Raw genomic sequence first — 20112 nt, 5'->3', positions numbered from 1 at the left:
GCTATTTGTTTTTTTTTTATCTCAATGACCAAGGACAAGCCGCCGGCCATCCACGCTCCGATGAGGTCCCTCCAGAGCGTGGGTGACAACGAATGTCCGACAATGCAGCGCCACGACCGGGGTATTCTGGGTGTTGCTCGCCAGATTGTGCACACGAGGTGCTCAGTGTTTGGCGTGACATCTTTTCGCGTCAACATACTTTTTGGTGACTCTGCTGGGGAAGAAACTTTCGGGTGCCTTTTAGCCAAATTTTAAAACCTTAGCCATGACGAACGGATCCAAAGTCGACCCTGACAACATCGTTGTGCCCACCATCGAGGAGCTAGATGAGGAGGCACAACAAGAATATGAAAGACGCAAGATGGAGTAAATAGGGTGTTCACTTCGCGTTACCAAAAGACGAGGCAGGGCATCGTCCAGAAGGGAGGAGATTTCACGCCTATCTATATCAAGCCTGAGGTAACTCCCACTGTAAGTAATACATCTCCTTCTGAAGAGAAAGTTGCTTTGATGATTGATCAGCAAGTAGGCATTGTTATGAGTATCAAGTTTGATGCATTAGTTAAGGGTTTTAATCAATCACTTCTTGAGATGCAAAAATGGCCTCTATCACATGATGCTAGTGCTTCAACTTCTAATAATGATGGTAGAATTCAGCAAGGTCTGTTTAATTCATCGGTCAAATTTATACCACCTATGCCTACACAACAAAGTATGCAGATAGAACAAATTTATAGCCGAACTAATGTTGTAGGTTCGGCGAATGTTGTGACACCACCGCCTACTTCACTAGATGCCACTAAACCGGACATCACACCATTTATTTTTCTATTATCAAACACTACATCTAGTATAGTTAACTCATTTCCACATGTAGCTAATGGTAGCAGCCGAGTTAATAAAATTTCAACAAACATACCGACAGCTCCATATAATATCGTTGCATATAGTACACCACCTATATCTCCACAAGGCTCTAGTATCCCTTATGGTTCATAGCCGGAAGCTTATTTCAAAGTTTCTCCACAAAGTACTCCATATACGTAACCCATTGTGCCGCATTCTCAAGATACATTACAACATTCTTTTGGTCAGTAGCAACAAACTAATGTGATTTCTACTCGGCCCTCGGCTGAGCAACCTATGGGGCATGAAAATATTAGAGAGCAAATGGCTAGTGTTTTGAAGGAACACTTTGGGGTAGAACCTAAGGGTAGAGCACGTGTCTATCAAAAATCATACTCTGATTTCTATGATAATATTTAGTATCCTAGAGGGTATAGAGTGCTTGAGTTTATTAAGTTTACTGGGGATGATGGTAGAACTACTCTAGAACATATCACTCAATTTATCTTGCAGTGTGGTGAAGCTAGTGCTAGTGATATGTTAAAATTGAGATTGTTTCCTTTATCATTGCTTGGCCCTGTATTCACCTGGTTTACTTCTTTGGTACCTAATTCTATTTATATGTGGCTTTAATTAGAGCAGAAATTTTATGAGTATTTTTATACTGAGGAGCTTAGATTGTCACATTTAACATCGATCAAACAAAAACACAATGAGTCCATCGCTAAATACATTCAAAGGTTTAGAGATAAAAGAAACTGATATTTTAATTTGACAATTTCTAATAGAGATTTGGCCGACTTAGCTTATTCTGGTTTACTTTCTCATTTAAAGGAAAAGCTAAAGAATCGCTATTTCTTAGATGTTAGCCCAGTATTACAAAAAGCTTTGGCTCGAGAAAGCCAGGCTGAAGAGTCTAGAATTTTTCATAGATCAAATGATAGAGTAAGAGAGGATCATCCTACACTACTGCAGAATCTTCTATCACTGTCGGCTCCAAAATCCCCTTCACTACCGATTTTGGAGCCGGTAGTGGGTAACGGGAAGTGATAGTCGGGGACTATCACTGCCGGTGTGGAGGACTGGCTGTGAAAGATGTTTTTACTACCGGCTGAAGGCTTCAGCCGATAGTGATGCCTATGAATCACTGCTGGCTGGTGGTTTCAATCAGCAGTGATTCCTAAAGCATCACTGCCAGTAGTGTTCTGCCTCTCCGACCCCCCTCTCCTCTCCTCCCTCTCTCTATCCTCTCTGTTCTCCCTCTCTCTCTCCTCAATCTCTCCATCTCTTTCCCTCTCAATACATGCATACAATGAGACATATATTTAATGTAAATCAATAATAAAGGCACATTCATTAATACATAGTAATTCATGTCATACAATGAAGGTGATGGTTATCGACAAACACACATATATTCATAATTGTTTTCACAGGTCACCCCCCAAAAAGTCGGTCGAGTTGAGCTAGTCCAGTATACCTCTACCTCTCCCATGATGAGGACCGTGTCTCCACATGGACGGCTGATAGCGTGTGTATGTCCGGGGACACCGAGGGGCTGATGGTGGTGAAGCGGAGGACCCGACCACGCCTGATTGACCGCAGCGTCGCCTATGCTCCTGACTTGCCGGTGTGTCAAAAACGTCGAAGTCGGACTCATGAACTCCACTACGGTGTGAGCATTCGGCCTCCTCCACAGCGCACTGATGGGACACTCTCTCGTGCTCATCTACATCACACTGACGGGGTAGCCTCTTGCCCTCCTCCTCCTGGACACGCTTATGGGAAGCTGCTTCTTGCTCCTTCGCAGCGCACAACTGATGAGCCAGCCTTTCATCCTCCTCCTCCTATGCACGCTTACGGGCTGCTGCTTCTTACTCCTCCTTCACATCATTGTTGAAAGGCCATTCTGTCGAAGAGTCGCCCGACAGTACTAACTCCGAAAGCTAGTCGAAGGCCACAATAGGATCCTCCAGACCAGGTGCGCTGACAGTGGGTGCACTTCTACCAAGGCTTCTTCGAGGCGATGGATGGGGACGTGGACTTCTTCTAGGAGATGGTTGAGGAGAGGGTGATCTTCGAGGCGACGACGGCATGTGGTGTCATGGAGAGTAAAGGTTCTCGGTATCTGTCCCTGGTGGAAACACTATGTAGACCTTCTCCCATGTGATGAATGTGTGCTCGATCTTTCCTATAGTGTTCGCCCCCTCCTCTGTGGGGTAGTCCACCTCAATATGACGGTACTGGTAAACTGTCTCATCTACTTTGACCACGGCGTAGCCTTCCAGTATCAGACGTCTGTGCAAATGTTCATGGGAGCCGTGGGATAAGCCATGCTGAAAGCCACCTTGATGGTAATATTTCTAGCACCAATGTATAATTCACACGACATCCGTGCTATGATGAGGTCCACATGATAAGTGATGGGGTTAGCTCTCGGAACTCCCATGGATGCACAGCTACTCCGACAACCACCGGAGCTGGAGCGCGCAATATTTGGAGACACTACCGGCCATTTCTGTCCGCTCACAATGGCGCTCCATTGATGCATGAGGCCTTGCTGTTCTACTTGTGCTATCTTTTCCTCTGTATGTTTCCTCTTCTTTTGTAGTGCTTGTTTAAGTATTTCCATCATCCTAGCTTGTTGTGCCTCTCGTTTTGCATCTCGTTCTGCTTGGGATCTCTTTTGACTCTTGTAACTATCGACGTCACTTGGGAATCTATATTTCTAACCCATCACCCCAACACCTCATGTGCATCCACTGTGCTCCTTATTTTCCAGTGCCAAGGTGAGCTCGTCCATATCCCTATCTAGCTTGAAAGAGCCTTGTGCAGACTGCTCATGGGCTTTCACAAGCTTTTTTGCAAGAATTTGTGTCACTTACTGGTCTTTGGAGGTCGTGAAGCATAAACTTCCATCATACGAGTAAGAATCACCCCTCACAAAAATGAAGCACGTCAATCGTTCGCTCCAGCCCTTCGGCTCAGGTGTGACACCTCTCTCTCATAGTTCATCTAGCTGTTTTTTTAATGTGCTAAAAATATTATTTTTCATCTTGTCAAACTAAGGCATAGATTGATATGTTGGGTGTTTGCATAGCTCGTCGGGTTGAACTTGGTTACCTAGTTTAAACTTGACATAGCACTAGTTTATCTAATCTTTGCATTGATTCTGAAACTATGAATGCTCTTGTGGTGACACCTTTTGGACAATTGAATAACATGATCAGAACTTACTTCACTCCTGGTGTTTGTGACATGAAATCACTTCGAGACTTTGTGCGCCTTTGAGTTATATTGCTTACTCCTTATAGTGTTTTGATATCTCTAGTCCTTGCAAGTGTTTTGTAGGCTTGCATTTCATTTGCACATCTTTTTAATTGCAAGGTGTTTTCTCTCAAAGGAGGAGAATTTTTTTCCTTTGACAGTTTGCATTGCCAAAGGGGGGAGAAAATATGCATTAATCCACAAGGAAGAATCTTGTATAATGAAAAGAGGGGAAAATCCATAATGAAAATTGTGCATTCATCAAGGGGGGCAAGGAGCATATGTATATGAGCCTTTGAGGTTTTTGGCTTGCCTCTGTTCTCTTTTCGGGATTTTACAATTGGCTTGTCTCTCTTCTCTTTTCGGGCTTTTGCAATCCTTCTTATACCAAGTGACATGTTTTGCTCTTTCTCAAGTTTTTGTCACTTGGATGAATCTCTTGTGCTTTCTTCAAACCATTATTTGCTCTTTGTGATATTGTCACTGCACTCATCAAGGGGGAGATTGAGAAATCAAGTTGAAATAAGTCTTGGTTTATATGTGATGAGTGATTGATAAGGTGTTGCTTTGGTTTGATGTTTTTTGGATTGCATAAGCATGTATATGTGTTACAATTATAACTATGACTAACCAAAGTTGGCGAGAAAATGGAGTTAGTGTTTTTATCTCTGAGTCCAGGAAAAATGAACTTGCCAGATAAGTCAGATGGTCTGGTGTTGAGAAGGTTTCACACCAAAACATGCAGAAGCAAAATTTGAAGTACACACTGGACAATGCAGTGATTAAGTTGTGTAAGCATTGAAGGCTTCACTGGACCATTTAACAGAGATATTGCAAAATAGCTTGACTAGTGTTGTACACACCGGACAGTCCAGTGATGAGCTATGTGAGCACCGGAGGCTTCATCGGACTGTTTAACAAAGTAGTGCAAAATCATGGTATGGTGGCGGTCTACTACACATATGATCTGATGTTGAGCCCTATGAACGCCAAAGCATTTTTCAGAGGGAGTCCAGAGTTCGGATGAGTTGTACACATCAGATGGTCCTATGCTTGTACTGGTGTGAGCACTGAACTATCCGATGTTCACGTTTTTCTTTGGTTTGTCTTTTTCAACAGGGATTTAATTTCGACTAACTTGTGATGAAGTCATATGTATTTGGAGATGCATGCTTGCTTATCTCATGCTGTATAGGTGATGGATGCGACTTGGTGATCGGCGGTGGGATGATCGGGGCCAAGCGGACTGCTTGATGCTAGACGATCAAGGAGGCCAGGCGGAGTCAATGGTGATCCTGTCTGTGCACATGGAAACCAAGCAAAATATGGAAGGAATGATGGAGACGACATGTTGACAAAGTCAAGTGAATGAGATGTCGATAAAAGTGACAAGGCGGCCCGAGGTATTGTGAGCGAGAGAGACTTGCCAATGGTTAAGATTGCTTGAGGTCAAAGCAAGCGGTAGTGAGTCATGCTTTGAGAAGCGTGCGAGGCATTTTCGCGGTTTGGCCTCAAACTGTGGAAGAATGGAGTGCACGTAGCATCATCACGAAACTAGTGTTGAGGCGAAGCTAAGTCGTGAAGGTGTCATGACTGTTCGATGGACGTAGCACAATATAGACCAAAATATCCCTATAGTAAGTAGGAGGCCATTGTAAGTGATAAGTATTTTGAGAATAAGAAAACTTAGTATCTAAAGAAGCTCCTAAGGCCTATCAATAGAGAGGTGTGACTATAAGGAGAAGGGAGTCAGCCACTTATGCTTAAGAGCTAGGGTTTTAGAGGAGATGAGAAGATAAGCTTACCCTTTATAATAGGTTAGAGATTTTGAGAGAGAAAATTTTATTATAATCTGTCTAAAATATGTCTGACCTCTTATTGAAATGAAGTGCAAGTTTTTTCCTGTGTTCGAGTTCATCTCCTTCTAATCTCCTATTGGTTTCATGTTTTGATGTGATTTTCGTTTTGGTTTTTGGGCTGAAATTTCTACTCCTTATGAAATCATTCTCTTTATTGTTAGAAGCATAAAATTCACATACTTATATGTACGAGTGGGTATGGAATTCCCTTACCTCTATTCCATCAACTTGGAGGTTTTCTTCTCTTGGTAGCTCATGTTAATTCAAAGTCGTAAGCTTTTGTATACAAAGACATATAATATAGTCTTGAATGTAATCTATGAGTCATATATCATCCGTGGATTCATATTACCTAGGAGTTTACTTTCTTAAATAATTCCTCTAGTGTTTTTTCTTCCACTAAGATTTTAAAGTGCGTTGGATGATCAAATAAAAAAAGACCATACATTTAAAAAAAATTATTGAAATATTTATTTACAATTCTCTAGCCGCCAACTTCGATCATAAGTAGACAGACCTAAAATTAATTGGTGGATGATGCGTGGAGCTCGTCATTTTGTCTCACTATATATACATATACAGGGGACGAGTGTGTGAAATCTTGTTTGATTGAGGGAGAGAGCAAGGAGAAATCCGATCATGGCTGCGAAAAATAGTGGCTACAGCTGTCAATATAGTGGCTATAGCAATTGTAGCAGTGGTTAGCGCAGTATATTTGCGTTTTATGTCCAGAATGTCTACCGCGAAGCTATTTAACATGATCGATAGCGTATATATCGATTTGGAAAATGTTCGTGTCGATGAGGGCAGAAACTTTGGAATATTATTGGGATTGGGGGTTACTTCAGTAAATACCTTAGTGTCCTTGACGCTTCAAACTAAGCCGTCCAAATTTAATGCAGGATATCACAACCAACTTAAGAATCTTCCTCATGCGTGATTGACAACGCCAAAATGATGAAGAACGACAAACAATCTGATCAGATTCTCAGCACGTCTTTGAAGTGACGATCATCAAGTTGCTCGATAAATTATTCGTTTTCGGACCAATTACGCAACTTCAGTTACACAAAACTTGATGAAATAATTTTAGTGGTCTGAAGAAAACAGAGAAAAAGAATAGTACGATGAATATCGTTGATAGCACTATGAATAATGTACATATTATCATGATTATCTACACCAAACCTCTCAACCGTTGATTATATATTTATTAATCTATATTAACGATCAGGAGGACCGAGCTAATTAGCTGCTAATTTATTAAGCCCCATTGATTAATGGTTGGCTAATAGCCCAGCTGCTGTTGTACCACCCGGTGGGCCCGTCGCCATCGCTTACCTGTCCGCACCATTCCGGCACCACCTAGCTAGCAATGATGGGCTGTGCTTGACGCCCGATCAAAAAGACAAAACTGCCCTCCAGACCAACCCCAGGGCGCGCGCGCAGTCGTCACCGAACGCGCGTGAGGAGACTGGCGAGCCGGCCAAACCCGAGCGGGCCGCCACGCGCGCGCGGCAGCAGGTTGGACCGGCACAGCGGGCAGGTGAGCCGGCCGAGGTCGATCCATCGGTCGATGCAGCCGCGGTGGAAGGCGTGCGCGCAGCTGCCCAGCCGCCGCACCTCGTCCGTCGCCTCCAGCCTCTCCAGGCACACGATGCATGTCGACGACGCCGCGGCCTCGCCGCCGCCGTGGTGGCACGACGCGTGCTGCGTGCTCGGAGACGCCGGCGACGACAGCTCGGCCACGAGCTGGCCGTACTCGACGGCGGGGAGCCGGTTCTTCACCTCTTCTGGCTGCGGGGCGTCCACCGAGCGGCGCGCGCCGTCGTGCGGGGAACGGCAGAGCCCTACGACGGCGAGCATCAGCAGGACGGCGTCCCTGATGACGCTGAGGAGCTTGCAGAAGGCGATGAGCGTCTTCGGGACGGCTATGCAGTAGCACACAACCGGGAACCCCATGATCGAGTTCGACCAGGAATATGGCAACCGGCCGAAGCAGAGGGCTGTGTTCTGAGACGGAAGCAGAAGGCTGTGGATAGATTGAAGTCTCGAGTGACGAACGAAAAGTCAGAGGTGAAGCGGTGCGCTTGCGGCCGCTGGCTATATAGATGGAGAGATGGACCAGGTGTGGCGCCGTGTGGAGTGCGAAACGCGGGTTGTTTTCACGTGGTTTCTGCTGGGATACCGCGGGGAAGCGGCCGGTGAGGAAAGGTGCGTGCATCCGCCGTGCCACTACCACCCGATGATGGGTTGTAATCAAATGCGAAATTTATGCTAACTTTGTGCATGCGTAACTTATCAGAATCATTTATTTATATTAAAATTCATGTTTGAGAAATAAATAATAAAATATGTGAAAAATTAACGGATGTATAAATACTAGGTGTGATAAATAATCGACTCAGATAAACTATACATCTATGAGTCCAGATAGACTTGCACTTTCAAGTTAGAAATACATTTGCATTGAAGTTAATGTTAAAGATAACGGAAAAAAGTATGAAGTAATCGAGAAAGATTAACATATGTATAAATATTAAGCGAGATTGATAGAGGCTGAGATAAGCCATTCGTCCACACATGGTGTACTTGCATTTCCAGCGGGCCGGTGGCCGCGGCTTGTGTAACGACGTGACGACCTGGCTCGCTGACGATGTACGTGCTGCCGCGTGCTAGCGTTTGACGACTGCCGAGGTGAAGTACAACTCCAGGGGCGTGGTGGAACGTGGGAAACACCGAACACGCGAAGTGGAAATGGTCGGGACGTTCGGGTTTGGACAAGTCGTCGGCGTGTGTTTTTTTTCCGGTGGGTACTGAACCCGTCAGCCAGACGTGGCACTCCATGACAAGGCTTCGTTGTAGGTGTCGCTTGCGTTGTTTACTCCACAGCTCACTTCTGCACATTTCTTGCGTGATAAACATTTTGTGAAAGTAACGCTGATGACCTGCTCAGCGTACAGAGAAACGTCACTTCAAAGAAAGGTTCACGACATTATGTCCCATTCATACACGTGACCATGTTCAAGTTAAGAGAGAATGTTCTATATGATCGCAAGACCGACGCCGGAAGGAATATAATCGGTTTCTGCGAAACCTCACACCCAACGCGAACGATATTAGCAATTGTTTTTTCATTTATGGCAAGGTATACACGAATAGTTACAGTACCACCAGTGTACTACTAGAAGAGAGCATCGTGCTTCCTGGTGATGAACCACTCTGATGAGTGGAGCCCCGGCGGCGCACCAGATGCTCGCGCAAAGCCAATTATTGGGTGAGCCATCCGCTGTCACGATGGGGCGCAATTCCTTGAGTGGCACATGGCTTCGGTTAGCTAAAAGGTCTCTGTCGCGAGGCTAGCCGGGAGGCACAGAGGCGGCGCGGGCGGGCGCGCATGTACAGGCAGCGTGAAGCGATGACCCCCGTCATTAAGATTTGGCCTGTGCAACGAATCTTGTGCTCGTGCGTACACGCTTCGAGTTGGCTGCTGCCTGCCGTTGGCGCCGGGGTCCGATTTGGGTCTTGTTCGGGCACATGACTTCGAGAGGAGTTAGGCCGCCACGTCCATGATATGATGGAATTCAAGCAATCATACGACTTTCAGGGATTCGCAATCAAAGAGCAAAAAGACGGTGCCAAATGTCCCGATAATACATGGGCAAACATATGATTGATACCTATCCATGGAGTCCTTTCGAAGAAAATACATATCCATGGACGAACGAATGGCAGAAGCAAGACAGGGCCACGTCTAAACTGATGTCCAAACACATCCCCTGTAGCTGTGGGTCGGCAGTAATGGAAGACGTATGGTGACCCGCCGATCCACTATGGTGTCCTCAAGATGATCCCAATTCCAAGACGTCAGCTAACCTTTTGTCCTGAGAAAACCCGCCTCACTGCAATGTTGGTAGAAATTGCAGTCCACGATTTTCTGGGACAGGGTGCTTCCAGTTTGACAGAGCCAAAATCTAGAATGCTTCTGCACCCAGTGTTAGTTAAGACAACGGGCGGACCAAATTCAGCACATCATGCAGAAGTCCTTCAGCCCATGGAATTTTTCTCTGGTCATACGAAATTATTCTAAATTATTACAAAGTTCCAGCATTTAACAGGCAGTTTTTCCTTTTGGCTAGAGATAAGATAAGAACGTGTTCATTATTTCCATTGACCTGATCATGGCTCTATACTCCGGAGTTGCAAGCGTTTCAACTTTCCGACAGACGGATTGGATCAAATCCGTCAAACGTGCTGATCTTCAACAACAGTTTTCAGCTAGGCTCTTTTTTTCTTTTACTTGTCGTTTGTTGCCCTTTACTTAGTTACTGTTTGGTTTGTTGCACCAATCGAGACATATATGAGGTGTTTCGAGATGGAAGCTTGTTCAAATGTTTGATTCGTTATATTGTATCATTTTATTCTGGATAGAGTTGTACATATGTCTTGAATATTCTTACTAGATGCTGCACCACCGGTGTTTGACGAATTTGACCGCACCACTCCATCAGGATGGAACGGATCCCGAACGAGGCGTTTCGGTTACCTGTTGTCCCCATTTTGCATCCCTTTCCCTCGCCTTCCATGCCAGCACCTGGCTGCCCAGAAGAACTCCGTTGCCTCCGCCAAGAAGGACCTCGTGACCGCCGTCACCCCTCAAAAATCACCATTAAATCTCAATCTACAATTTCCGCCATGACATCGTTGTCTCGTCTTCAGCCCGCTCCACTCCCCCAACACCCTCTTCTCAAGAAGCCGCCGTCCGTGCACGTCGTCTCCACCGCGAGGTGCGGGGTCCGGGTGGTGGTCGCCCCGACGTCGGCTACGGCTGCTGCCACCGCGCCGATGTGCGCAGCGCGGTCGTCGGGGGTGGCGCGGATGGTCGTGGAGCTCACGCCGTCCGGGACGCTTTCCGTGGTGAGCCCCGACGGCTGGCCTCTGGGTGTCCGCATGCGCATCGTCCCGGACGCCGCCGGCACGCCCGCACTCCGCCTGGCCTCAGGGGTTCCGAGATGCACTTCCTTTGCTGTGGCAGTGTTAGGCCTGATAAAGATTCAGTTTTTTGCTTCATCTTCTGATCTGGCATTCCAAGTTGAATTGACGATGTGAAATGCTCATAGACTAAGCGTTCGAGTGCATTGTGCGACACGCATCGTTACTAGCATTCAGAGCTGATGTTTGCTGTCACTTTGTGCAATAGAGCACACCAAGTCTGATTGCCCTATGAAGAAAGTGAAGGCAACATAACTTCTTTTTGATGAGCTTGAATTATCTCGTACCATCCTATACAGTTAATTATAAAAAATAAGTATCATACTGTACATGCAACCAAACATCCTACCTGTACCAGCCCACCCAGAATCATCTCATCTAGTTGAACCATCACATACATATTCTTAGTTGATACCAGCAACCAAACACTCTTATTATATAACACAAGTTACATAATAGGGAACGGTCTTCCGAACCGGAATAGTTAAAAAAAGTAAACGCAAGATACAACTTGATCAGTATGGCCAAGGAATTTCATGGAAGGCTGTATACTGGGAAAGTAACAGAGCATATTGAAGAACAGAACAAGGTCAACACAATGAGAACGATGAATGCCCTCCTAATCTATTCAGGGATCGATGCGTTAAACTTCGCCATCTCTATGCTTCTACTTTCATAGGGACAGAGATAAATCCACTAATAAATGAGGCTTTTGCTGAGCGCAAGGTAACATGATCATTCCTCACTAGCCGAATAGGCGGCATACTCAAGTAGATAGCGTTCTTTGCTTGCCCTAACTTAGCAGGATGGCTGCTTCTGTCAATGGAGTACCAATATGTCAAGAGGTCTGCCAAAACAAGACGCGTATACACAGATGATTTGAAGTCTCAAGCCTCCGGTGTTGAATATGTTGCACACACTGGACAATTAGTAGTGCATACAAACAGAGACAGTTTTGCCTCATCGGATGGTCTGGTGCCAAATGGGCAGAAGCATCGGAGCAATTACAGCAGAGGAAATTTCAAGAGTTGAAGTTAGGGATCAACTAACCGGATGATCCGCTGTTCAACAAGCAATACACACCGGAGCATTTGGTTCTAGGCAGAAGATTTTGAAGTCATCATATAGTCCGATAATGAAACAAAAGTACAGCGGAAAAATACACCGGACAATGAACAATAAAAAGAGGCAGGCAAAACTCAAGCCATCAGATGGTCCGGTGATGAAGTCATATGTACACCGAAACATATTTTCCAGAGAGGGTTAGATTTGGCTCGGATGGCTAAAGATTGCTCACCGAATAGTCCGATGATGAATTGATTAGCACCGGAGAAGGCATCAGAGCAATTTACATAAAGAAAATGTTAGCTTAGATGGTTAAAGTGTACTCACCGGAATATCCGGTGATGATGTTGCAGTATACATTAGAGTGTCCGATGTTCACAACGGCTTGATTGTGGTTCCAACGGCTAGTTTGTGAGAGTATACTCACTGGATCATTCGGTGTTAACAGGTTTTCAGAGCTGTTGGGTTAACGGCTAGTGCGCGGGTTTGATGCTATAACTACCCCTCCACTCAGTTATTTGACGGTGTGGCGTGCAACTAGAATCAGAGAAATTCATATACACCTAAGAAGACATCTAAGCCACTAAAGTACTTAAAGTGATCATCCAAGGTGATTAAGCACATCATTAGAGAGTGATTAATGCTTATAGGTCTAGAGAGAGTGTTTCTAAGTGATTGCTGCCTAGAGAATGGATTAAGAAGTGATCCAAGCTTGTACCTCTTGGTACGCCGACGCCTTAGAGTCTTAGCAACTTGCCGGCAACTTGAGCCGAAGTTACTCAAGCTTGTTAACACTCTAACTTGGTGTGGAGCAGCGACGAGAAGCGTGTATGGGGATACGAAGATCCTTGCCTTGGTGGCTTAAGCTCTGAAGTGATCACGACGGCGAGGAACCGAAAGAGAGACTAGTGATGAGACCTTACCTTGGTGACTTGGTAGCTCATCCGGGTGGATACATTGTCTTTGTGACTCGATGGCTCAAGAGTCGTGACCAGGTGCTGACCGGGAGCATATCATTTGTGGAGCTCCAACATAGACTAGGAGTGGTATTAATGCTATCGATACGACGGGAAAAAAATTATTGTACCGAGTTTACTCTCTCTATCTTATTTACGTTTCCGTATTTACTTACTTGCAATTTATGTTCTTAGATAAGTTGCAATCTCCTTTGATCGGTAGAGTAGACATACTAGATAAATCTAAAATACATTTAGATAGTATTGATATATGTTTCTCTTATGTTGTTTTTGAGCTAAAATAGTTCTAAGTGTTATAATTCACTCCCACTAGAACGGCACCGATCCCTACAGATGGGATATCAATTAATAAGGATAAAATGGGAAACAACTCAACAGAAATTCTTCAGAAAATAGAGAAAATGCTTGACAGTTGAAAAGGCAAAGCAATTTTATAATCTGATGAAAATAGATCATATCAAATTCAAAGTCATGTTTGATAGTTGTTTCCAAGCGAAATAATATCAAATACCGTCTGGGCAGATTTTCTACTTGCTAGTACTGAAGATTGACAGCGGTACAGCACACTTACTTTGGTGGTAAACAGTATCCACGTAAAATATCGTAACTGAAACACAATATGCATCAGAAAAGAGTAGGCCGTCCTAGGAATTCATAAAGAGCTTATTGAGCAAAGAGTAGGCCGACCAAGGAGTTTGTAAAGAGCTTATTGAGCAAAGGGCGACACGGCTGAATTCTGTAAGAGAATAGGCTGAGAACTGCTAAAAGCTGGAACTATACATTAAAGGCAAATGCATAACACAAGAATACATAAGCACCAATAATCTCAAGAATCAGGTTCAGAGATGCAAGGAACACAAAAGCTTCAAATAGAGCTTCTTGATCCACTAGACACTTCGGGCTGCTGTCTTGCTGATGGGTTGTTGGCATTTACATTCAGACAGGAAGAAGCAGAGATGAGGGAATGTTTTAGAATCTTTTCTACTTATATTTTACGCTATTCTTATAGCAGATTCTCCTATCATAAATGAATTCATGTTTTAATCTAGATTCTGAACATAAATAGAATAATTTTTCTGATTTCTGATCATAAACTCAGTCTGATATTTCAGCTGAAACTAAAGCTTTCACTGTATCTTGGACAGTTTTGGGAAAAGCGCAGAGGATAGTAGCACAACTACAGGATGGGATTGGGAATGAAGGAAGGTGTCCTAGGAAGCGCTTGCACACTCATTGATGTTACGGTTCCACTGGAGTTTGACACGTTAGTCATTGTTCAGTTGGCACAACACTTTTTTTTGAGGGGAGGGGGAAACTAAGATAGGTAGGGTTGTAATGTAAAGAACCAATGTATATTGCTTGCCACTATCGACGCGATTATCTTAAATTCAAGGTATCAACCACATATAAATGACCTTATTATTCCCTACCTTGATCGTTTCCATCATGACACATTTCCTAAACTACTGAATTGAGCACTTACAACTAACGATCAACTGTCCACATGAAAAAGGAGACACCTTGTCGATAGTTCATCAGAAATTGCACATGATGCATACATCCATGCTTCATAGGACTGATCAAATGGTACTCTAAATATTCCAGTAAAGGCCATCAAATAGCACTTTGATGCAGCCTTGTATCTATATGCTTCTTACCGATCATATTCTACAATTCTAAGACCTCGGACCAATGTGCAAAATCGCCTTTGATTAAATCTTAGATGCATTGTCATGATCTTATGAATCAACATAAGCTGGAAAAGTGTCCAACCACAAATGATAAATGACCATGGAACCAACCTTGTCAGACCCTGAGAAGCTGGACCTTGTTCTCAAAGGCGATGGCTATCCAATCCGGGTGGGCGGCCGCCCACTGCAGCTGGTTTATCTCTGCTCCTGCGTCATACACTAGCACAGGATCAATCCCCTCAGCAGGCACAGCCGCCGCTGTCTCGGGTAGCTCCCAGATCAATGCCTGCCCGTCGTCTCCAGCGGAGCAGAGGTGCCTGGTGGCCTGTGGCGCCCACGCGACCGCATTGGCGCAAGCACGGTGCCTGTGCAGCTCGGCCACCGGCACACCGGGCGCGCGTATGTCGAGCACGACGACAGCGCTGCTGTCCATGAGCAGCGCGGCCATGTAGCGGAGGTCAAAGCGGTTCCATGCCAGCCTGAGGAGCGGCGTGTCCGGGCGAGGGCTCTCGTAGACGATGGTGGAGTGCTCTTTGTCCCGGAGGTCGAAGACGCGGACGGAGCCGTCGGCCGAGACGGAGGCGAAGACCCCGGCCTCGCCCCAGGCGATATCGTGCACGGCCTTGTCGTGCGCGATGAGCTGCGTCTCGACGACGCCGCGGTCGATGTCCCAGATGGTGCAGGTGGTGTCGATGGAGGCGGTCCCGATGCGGCGGGGCTCGATCTCGTTCCAGTCGAAGGAGGTGAGGGGCGCGCACAACTCGGAGGCGGAGGCCTTGCGGTTGTCGAGGACGGAGCGGAGCTCGGGCGCGGCGGCGGCGGCGGAGAGGTCGTCGAGCGGGGTGTGCCAGAGGCGGAGCGCGTCGGAGGAGGATGCGAGGAGGGGCGGCCCGGCGGCGCGGGGGTTGAACTGGAGCTTGGTGGGCGGGTAGGGGTGGTCGAAGGAGAGCGCGGGGAGGGCGCGGAAGGAGGCGGCCGAGGGGCGGACGGGGTCGAAGGAGAGGAGGGAGACGCGGTTGTGGAGGTCCTCGAGGAAGCTGCCGGACGCGAGGACGGGCGCGGCCGGTGAGAAGGCGAGCGCGTAGATCGAGTGCGGGAGCTCGCAGGTGAAGGCGTGCGGGTTCAGCGTGTCCGGCGACGCCGCCGCCGCCGAGGCGGCCGTGGACCGTGGCTTCGGATGGTCCATGGAGGAGTTGGTTGGATTTGGGGGTGGGGGCTGATCGATCGGGTCGGGAGATGATAAAAGGGGGAGTGGCCGAGCGGGTGCGAACTCAGGAGGAGGGTTCAACGCCCGCGTGCGAGGTACACGGCGGCCAGGCACTGGGGTTGAACGATGCGGTGGCCGCCTCGGCGGGCTGTCGCAGGTGGACGAGTCAGCCGTCCTCAAGTCAAAGTTTGTTCCGGTGCTGGTACTCCTGCTACCCAAGGGAGGATTCGTGAATCGACCAGTCCACGGATGGTGTGATTCGGTCGCCGCGTGCATTCCGCTCTTGCAGGCAAACGCGTCCGCAGCTGCGGCTCCTTGGGGCCGGCCGGGGAGCTGACGCGCGCACAGTGGCCTGACGCTGATGATGATATTGAGAGCTGCATAGAATAGCACGACAACAGTCCGCCAATCTTGCTCAATGATGCGTCAAAGAGCCAGCTCAAGTGTATTGCCAAGCCTTTTCTGTTTGTCACAGCGCGGAGCAACATGATAATCTTCGATGAAGCGAGAGGACCAGTTGTGCCTTGAGGATATTGACCACAAGGCTTGGGGAACAAAGAAACATGCAACGGCAGGAGAGACAAAATGCAAGATGAGCCAATGCAACATCTGCGCAACTTAATAGAGCATGTTTCTTTTACTAAAGCAGAAAGGATTACAAGAAAAACCTCCCAGATCTTACGAGGATTAACACTGCATGAAAAATTAAGCACAAAAAATTTATTGTATCTTGCTGAGCTAAAACTCAGAAGGACATCATTCTCGCCAGGAATCTTCGAGAAATCATCTCTCTTCATGTGTTCCTAGCGCTGGGAACTGAACAAAGCCCGGCTGACAATACCAGTCGCCTCGAGGTAACGGTCAACACAACGCGATATGCAGCTGCTCTCGCTCCCGCTCAAGCTTGATCCTGGCTTGGTCACACACTTCTCAAAGCACTTGTTCCCGACAGTCTGATATAACAAGAGACAATCAACATCGTGCTATGCATTCAAGTATAAAATTAGCAACATGCAACTTCCTAGCATAAATCGTTTTGTCTTTTCGCATCTATAAGCATGATTGTTTATATGCACATATCAATAATGGCGGCTACGATGTTTACAGAGTGTGGATCTACCAAGGCAACAAAATAGCTTTCAAATCCCCATCCACACGGAGGGTCATGACTCACGACATATGACCCAAAATGAATAATAATAATAATAATAAGTACTGCCTTAACAAATATTGGCTAGGTACAGATGCACATTACTCCCAGAATAACACTATCCATACAACAAGAATGCAGAAACTTCGCAGCTTATTGCTTATATATTTCTTGTTATGTCATCCTTTTAAACTGAAAGTACTGCCTTAACAAATATTAAGTTTACACCATTTCAAGACAGATCACAGGAAAAGGGTAAACAATTTAAGGTCAAATGTATGGAGGCATACAGATATAGAAGGCAACAGTGCATTTACACAGAGTTGGTATTAGAAAAATAACAGAATGAAGAACATCACCATCTTTGAGGGAGGACAAGCACATGAAAGCAACATTTCAATCTGTAATCTAAAGGTAAACTTATGAGTTTAGTACGGCGAATTAATCCAGTTTACTGGATTTCAACTGGGTGCTGTAATGTGCATTTCAACTCATGGATAAAGATATGGAAGGTAATTTTATTGATCCTACAAGTCATCAATGGATAGTACAGGAAAAATGTAACATGCTGCATCACCGAATGTGCTTCGAACTTGGTGCAAATCATAAAATAGATTGCATCTTTATGGTGCTAAAATCAGGTTCTAATAAGCAGTGGTAACTGGTCAATTGCCGCTGGAAACAAGAAATCCAGAGGAAGAGGGTAACAGGAGCAATATAGCTCTGGGTGAGAGTGTTATTCTGGGAGTTTTTTTGGAGGGGGGGGGGGGGGAGGGGGTTGTTTCGAACTCTAGATACTAGAGAACTTGTTGCCTTGTTAAAAGTTGTCGAATAAATAATTGGGAGCAAAATGAGAGGAAACTGAAAAATTGACTGGGTTTGGACAAGGAAACAGCTGTTACCTGTCCGGTAGCTGTCAATTAAGGGCTCCTAGCCTAGTTCCAGTAACTTTCTTTGAAACAGTTTTGAAACTCTGGCTATAATCGATGGGCACTATAGCATAAGCATAGCTTCATCTTCATCGTGACTTACAAACTACAGATGTAACTAAGGGGTAACTTTTTTTTTTTTTGGCTTGGTACAGATGCACCTAAGCCAAGGGTAAACCAATCTATACCAAAATATTTAAACTGGGTTACCCCGCCAGTTAGATTTTCAGTTCAATCAAATCACCCCAATTAAGGTTTTTAAGTACTATACTTGAATGAGCTGCGAAAGTTCAACACTAAAAGCTTCCACCTTTTTCCTGAACAATCTTCAGTTTGCTCCTTGCAACCAGAACAGGGCATGGCTTCAGCATTATTCCTTGCAACCAGAATGGCTAAACCGCTATCAAGGTCAATCTATTATATAATCTAACAACTAATCGGTAGTTGGGTACTTACCCCTATCAATTACAACAAAAGGAGACCCAGATAATATTCGCTCCCCTCAAGCAAATGCGCCATAGGCGAAATCAAGAACCATCATAGCAAGCAGAAATCTAGCCATACATACATATTAGCATTAGCAAAGGGGCCGCAAGAGGAGGAGAGATTGAAAGAGATCTATTCTGACCTCAAGAAGTTCCTGCGCGTAAGCCTGTGCGAGCTGCGCCTTGATCTGTTCCATGATCGCCTCCGGGTTGGGGTTCCCGGGCGACGAAAGCGACGGCGACGAGAAGGAGTCCATGCCCGCTTGCTTCGCCTCGCTTGCTCCCCGAGCCTTTGGCGAGTGACCGGTGGTTACAGCGCGTTCTCCGCCGCGGAGGTTTTATGGCTTTTGCTGGGCACGGCGGGTCGTACTGCGCGGGGGCGGCGGTGGAGCGGAGGAGCAAAACCCTAGTGAGATGATCGGTTTCCGTGTCACAATCGAAGGCCCAGCCCGGGCCATATTCTCTGCTGTGAGCAAAGCTTTGAGCCCAACTTGCTTGTTCGGCCAACAGGCCCATTGGCCATGTGATACGAGCTAATAGCTAGGCCGGCCTATTCAGAATATATAATGGGCCTGTTTGTACACTGTAACGCCTTTTCTTTTCTAAATTTTTACAAGGAAGATTGTCAATGCCCGTACTTTAAACTCATGGAAAACACTAGGACAAGTACAATGCATCATCAACGATATATATAAATTTTATATATAAAGGTGGTACAAATTACTAATAGATAGTATAATAATCAACTTCTTTAATAATATAATTTTAGCACTCTTTACAAAACTAATATAGCTCCACATACAATAGACTACAATACTATTATACTTAGACTATCTACTTATTAGTATCTAGCTTTTTTCTCTTCCACATAAGTAAAAATGTAATATGACCTCTTAGGTGACATGTATTATTAGAGACCCACTAAACAACACTAGACTACAATACTATTATATGTAGTATTTATTAGTATCTAGTTTTTCTCTCTTCCACATAAATAGAAATATAATATGACCTCTTAGTCGACATGTATGATTAGAGACGCACTAAACTACACTTCCTGATTATGGTAGTTGAAAGTCAAGTTTGCATTACATCGAAAGCAGAATCACGTCGACTACAATACGTATACGCTTTTGGAGAGCTCCCGAGTGGAGATGAGTCAAAGGCAAAGAAGGCGATCCGAAGGCGGTTCGGTCAGCCCCCTCACCTCCGACAACCTCCCCTCAATAGAGCTGGAGGGTGGTCCGCCCCCTGGTGTTTAGGTTAGTATTAGAGTAGTTTAGTAGCTGTTTAGGTTGTAGATTAGTTGTTTCATGCTTGTAGTTTAGTGTAGGGTTTGGTTTTAGGAGGTGTCACCGGTGTTGAAGCCTCGCCGGGGTTGGGTTTTCTATTGGCTAGTGGTCATGGTAGGTTTTTGTCAAGGTTTGGTGTTTGTGTTGTTTAGTTGTGTTTCTATCGGAGTGCTGGTGTTGCACCTGATGTTGACGGTGGTTTTGGTTTCTGGGTCATCGGCTTGGGTGTCGACGACCGCAGAGGATGTTGTTGGATGTTCGTCGATGGTGGAGTCCGCACCGAGGTTGAAGCTAGTAATGTTAGTTCTCTTCTTGTCCAACGAGGTAACGATTGATGACCGTTGTGTAGAGC

The 20112-nt window shown here is 45.6% G+C and overlaps 3 protein-coding genes across 6 annotated transcripts; all 3 read right to left on the bottom strand.

Moving 5' to 3' along the window:
- Positions 1 to 7083: 7083 nt before the first annotated feature.
- On the bottom strand, positions 7084 to 8074 carry LOC133921530 (brassinosteroid-responsive RING protein 1-like). The gene has a single exon (XM_062366450.1). The coding sequence runs from the start codon at positions 7932 to 7934 to the stop codon at positions 7425 to 7427; it is 510 nt and encodes a 169-aa protein (XP_062222434.1). The 5' UTR covers positions 7935 to 8074; the 3' UTR covers positions 7084 to 7424.
- Positions 8075 to 10997: 2923 nt separating this feature from the next.
- LOC133921527 (protein TRANSPARENT TESTA GLABRA 1-like) lies at positions 10998 to 16129 on the bottom strand. 4 transcript variants are annotated; one of them, XM_062366447.1, is made up of 2 exons: positions 14809 to 16129; positions 10998 to 11015 (listed from the first exon to the last, which is right to left on the bottom strand). In XM_062366447.1, exon 1 carries the CDS (start codon positions 15881 to 15883, stop codon positions 14813 to 14815), a length of 1071 nt encoding a protein of 356 aa, XP_062222431.1. In that variant the 5' UTR covers positions 15884 to 16129; the 3' UTR covers positions 10998 to 11015; positions 14809 to 14812. The 4 variants fall into 4 exon arrangements, with proteins under 4 accessions (XP_062222431.1, XP_062222430.1, XP_062222429.1 ...); XM_062366446.1 differs by lacking the exon at positions 10998 to 11015 and adding an exon at positions 12044 to 12061; XM_062366445.1 differs by lacking the exon at positions 10998 to 11015 and adding an exon at positions 13315 to 13333.
- Positions 16130 to 16478: 349 nt separating this feature from the next.
- LOC133921529 (mitochondrial import inner membrane translocase subunit Tim13-like) lies at positions 16479 to 18863 on the bottom strand. The gene is made up of 2 exons (XM_062366448.1): positions 18612 to 18863; positions 16479 to 16857 (listed from the first exon to the last, which is right to left on the bottom strand). Exons 1-2 carry the CDS (start codon positions 18723 to 18725, stop codon positions 16708 to 16710), a joined length of 264 nt encoding a protein of 87 aa, XP_062222432.1. The 5' UTR covers positions 18726 to 18863; the 3' UTR covers positions 16479 to 16707.
- Positions 18864 to 20112: the final 1249 nt, after the last annotated feature.

This window comes from Phragmites australis, chromosome 6, assembly GCF_958298935.1.
Source record: "Phragmites australis chromosome 6, lpPhrAust1.1, whole genome shotgun sequence".
Taxonomy (NCBI): Eukaryota; Viridiplantae; Streptophyta; class Magnoliopsida; order Poales; family Poaceae; genus Phragmites; species Phragmites australis.
Note: the sequence above shows the minus strand (reverse complement) of the source record. Positions and strands in the feature narration are given on the sequence as shown.

Coding starts and splice junctions, on each gene's coding strand:
- LOC133921530 (XM_062366450.1), bottom strand. CDS start 7,934: ATGGGGTTCCCGGTTGTGTGCTACTGCATAGCCGTCCCGAAGACGCTC.
- LOC133921527 (XM_062366447.1), bottom strand. CDS start 15,883: ATGGACCATCCGAAGCCACGGTCCACGGCCGCCTCGGCGGCGGCGGCG.
- LOC133921529 (XM_062366448.1), bottom strand. CDS start 18,725: ATGGACTCCTTCTCGTCGCCGTCGCTTTCGTCGCCCGGGAACCCCAAC. Junction 16,858..18,611: donor ACGCGCAGGAACTTCTTGAG/GTCAGAATAGAT, acceptor TTGTTATATCAG/ACTGTCGGGAACAAGTGCTT.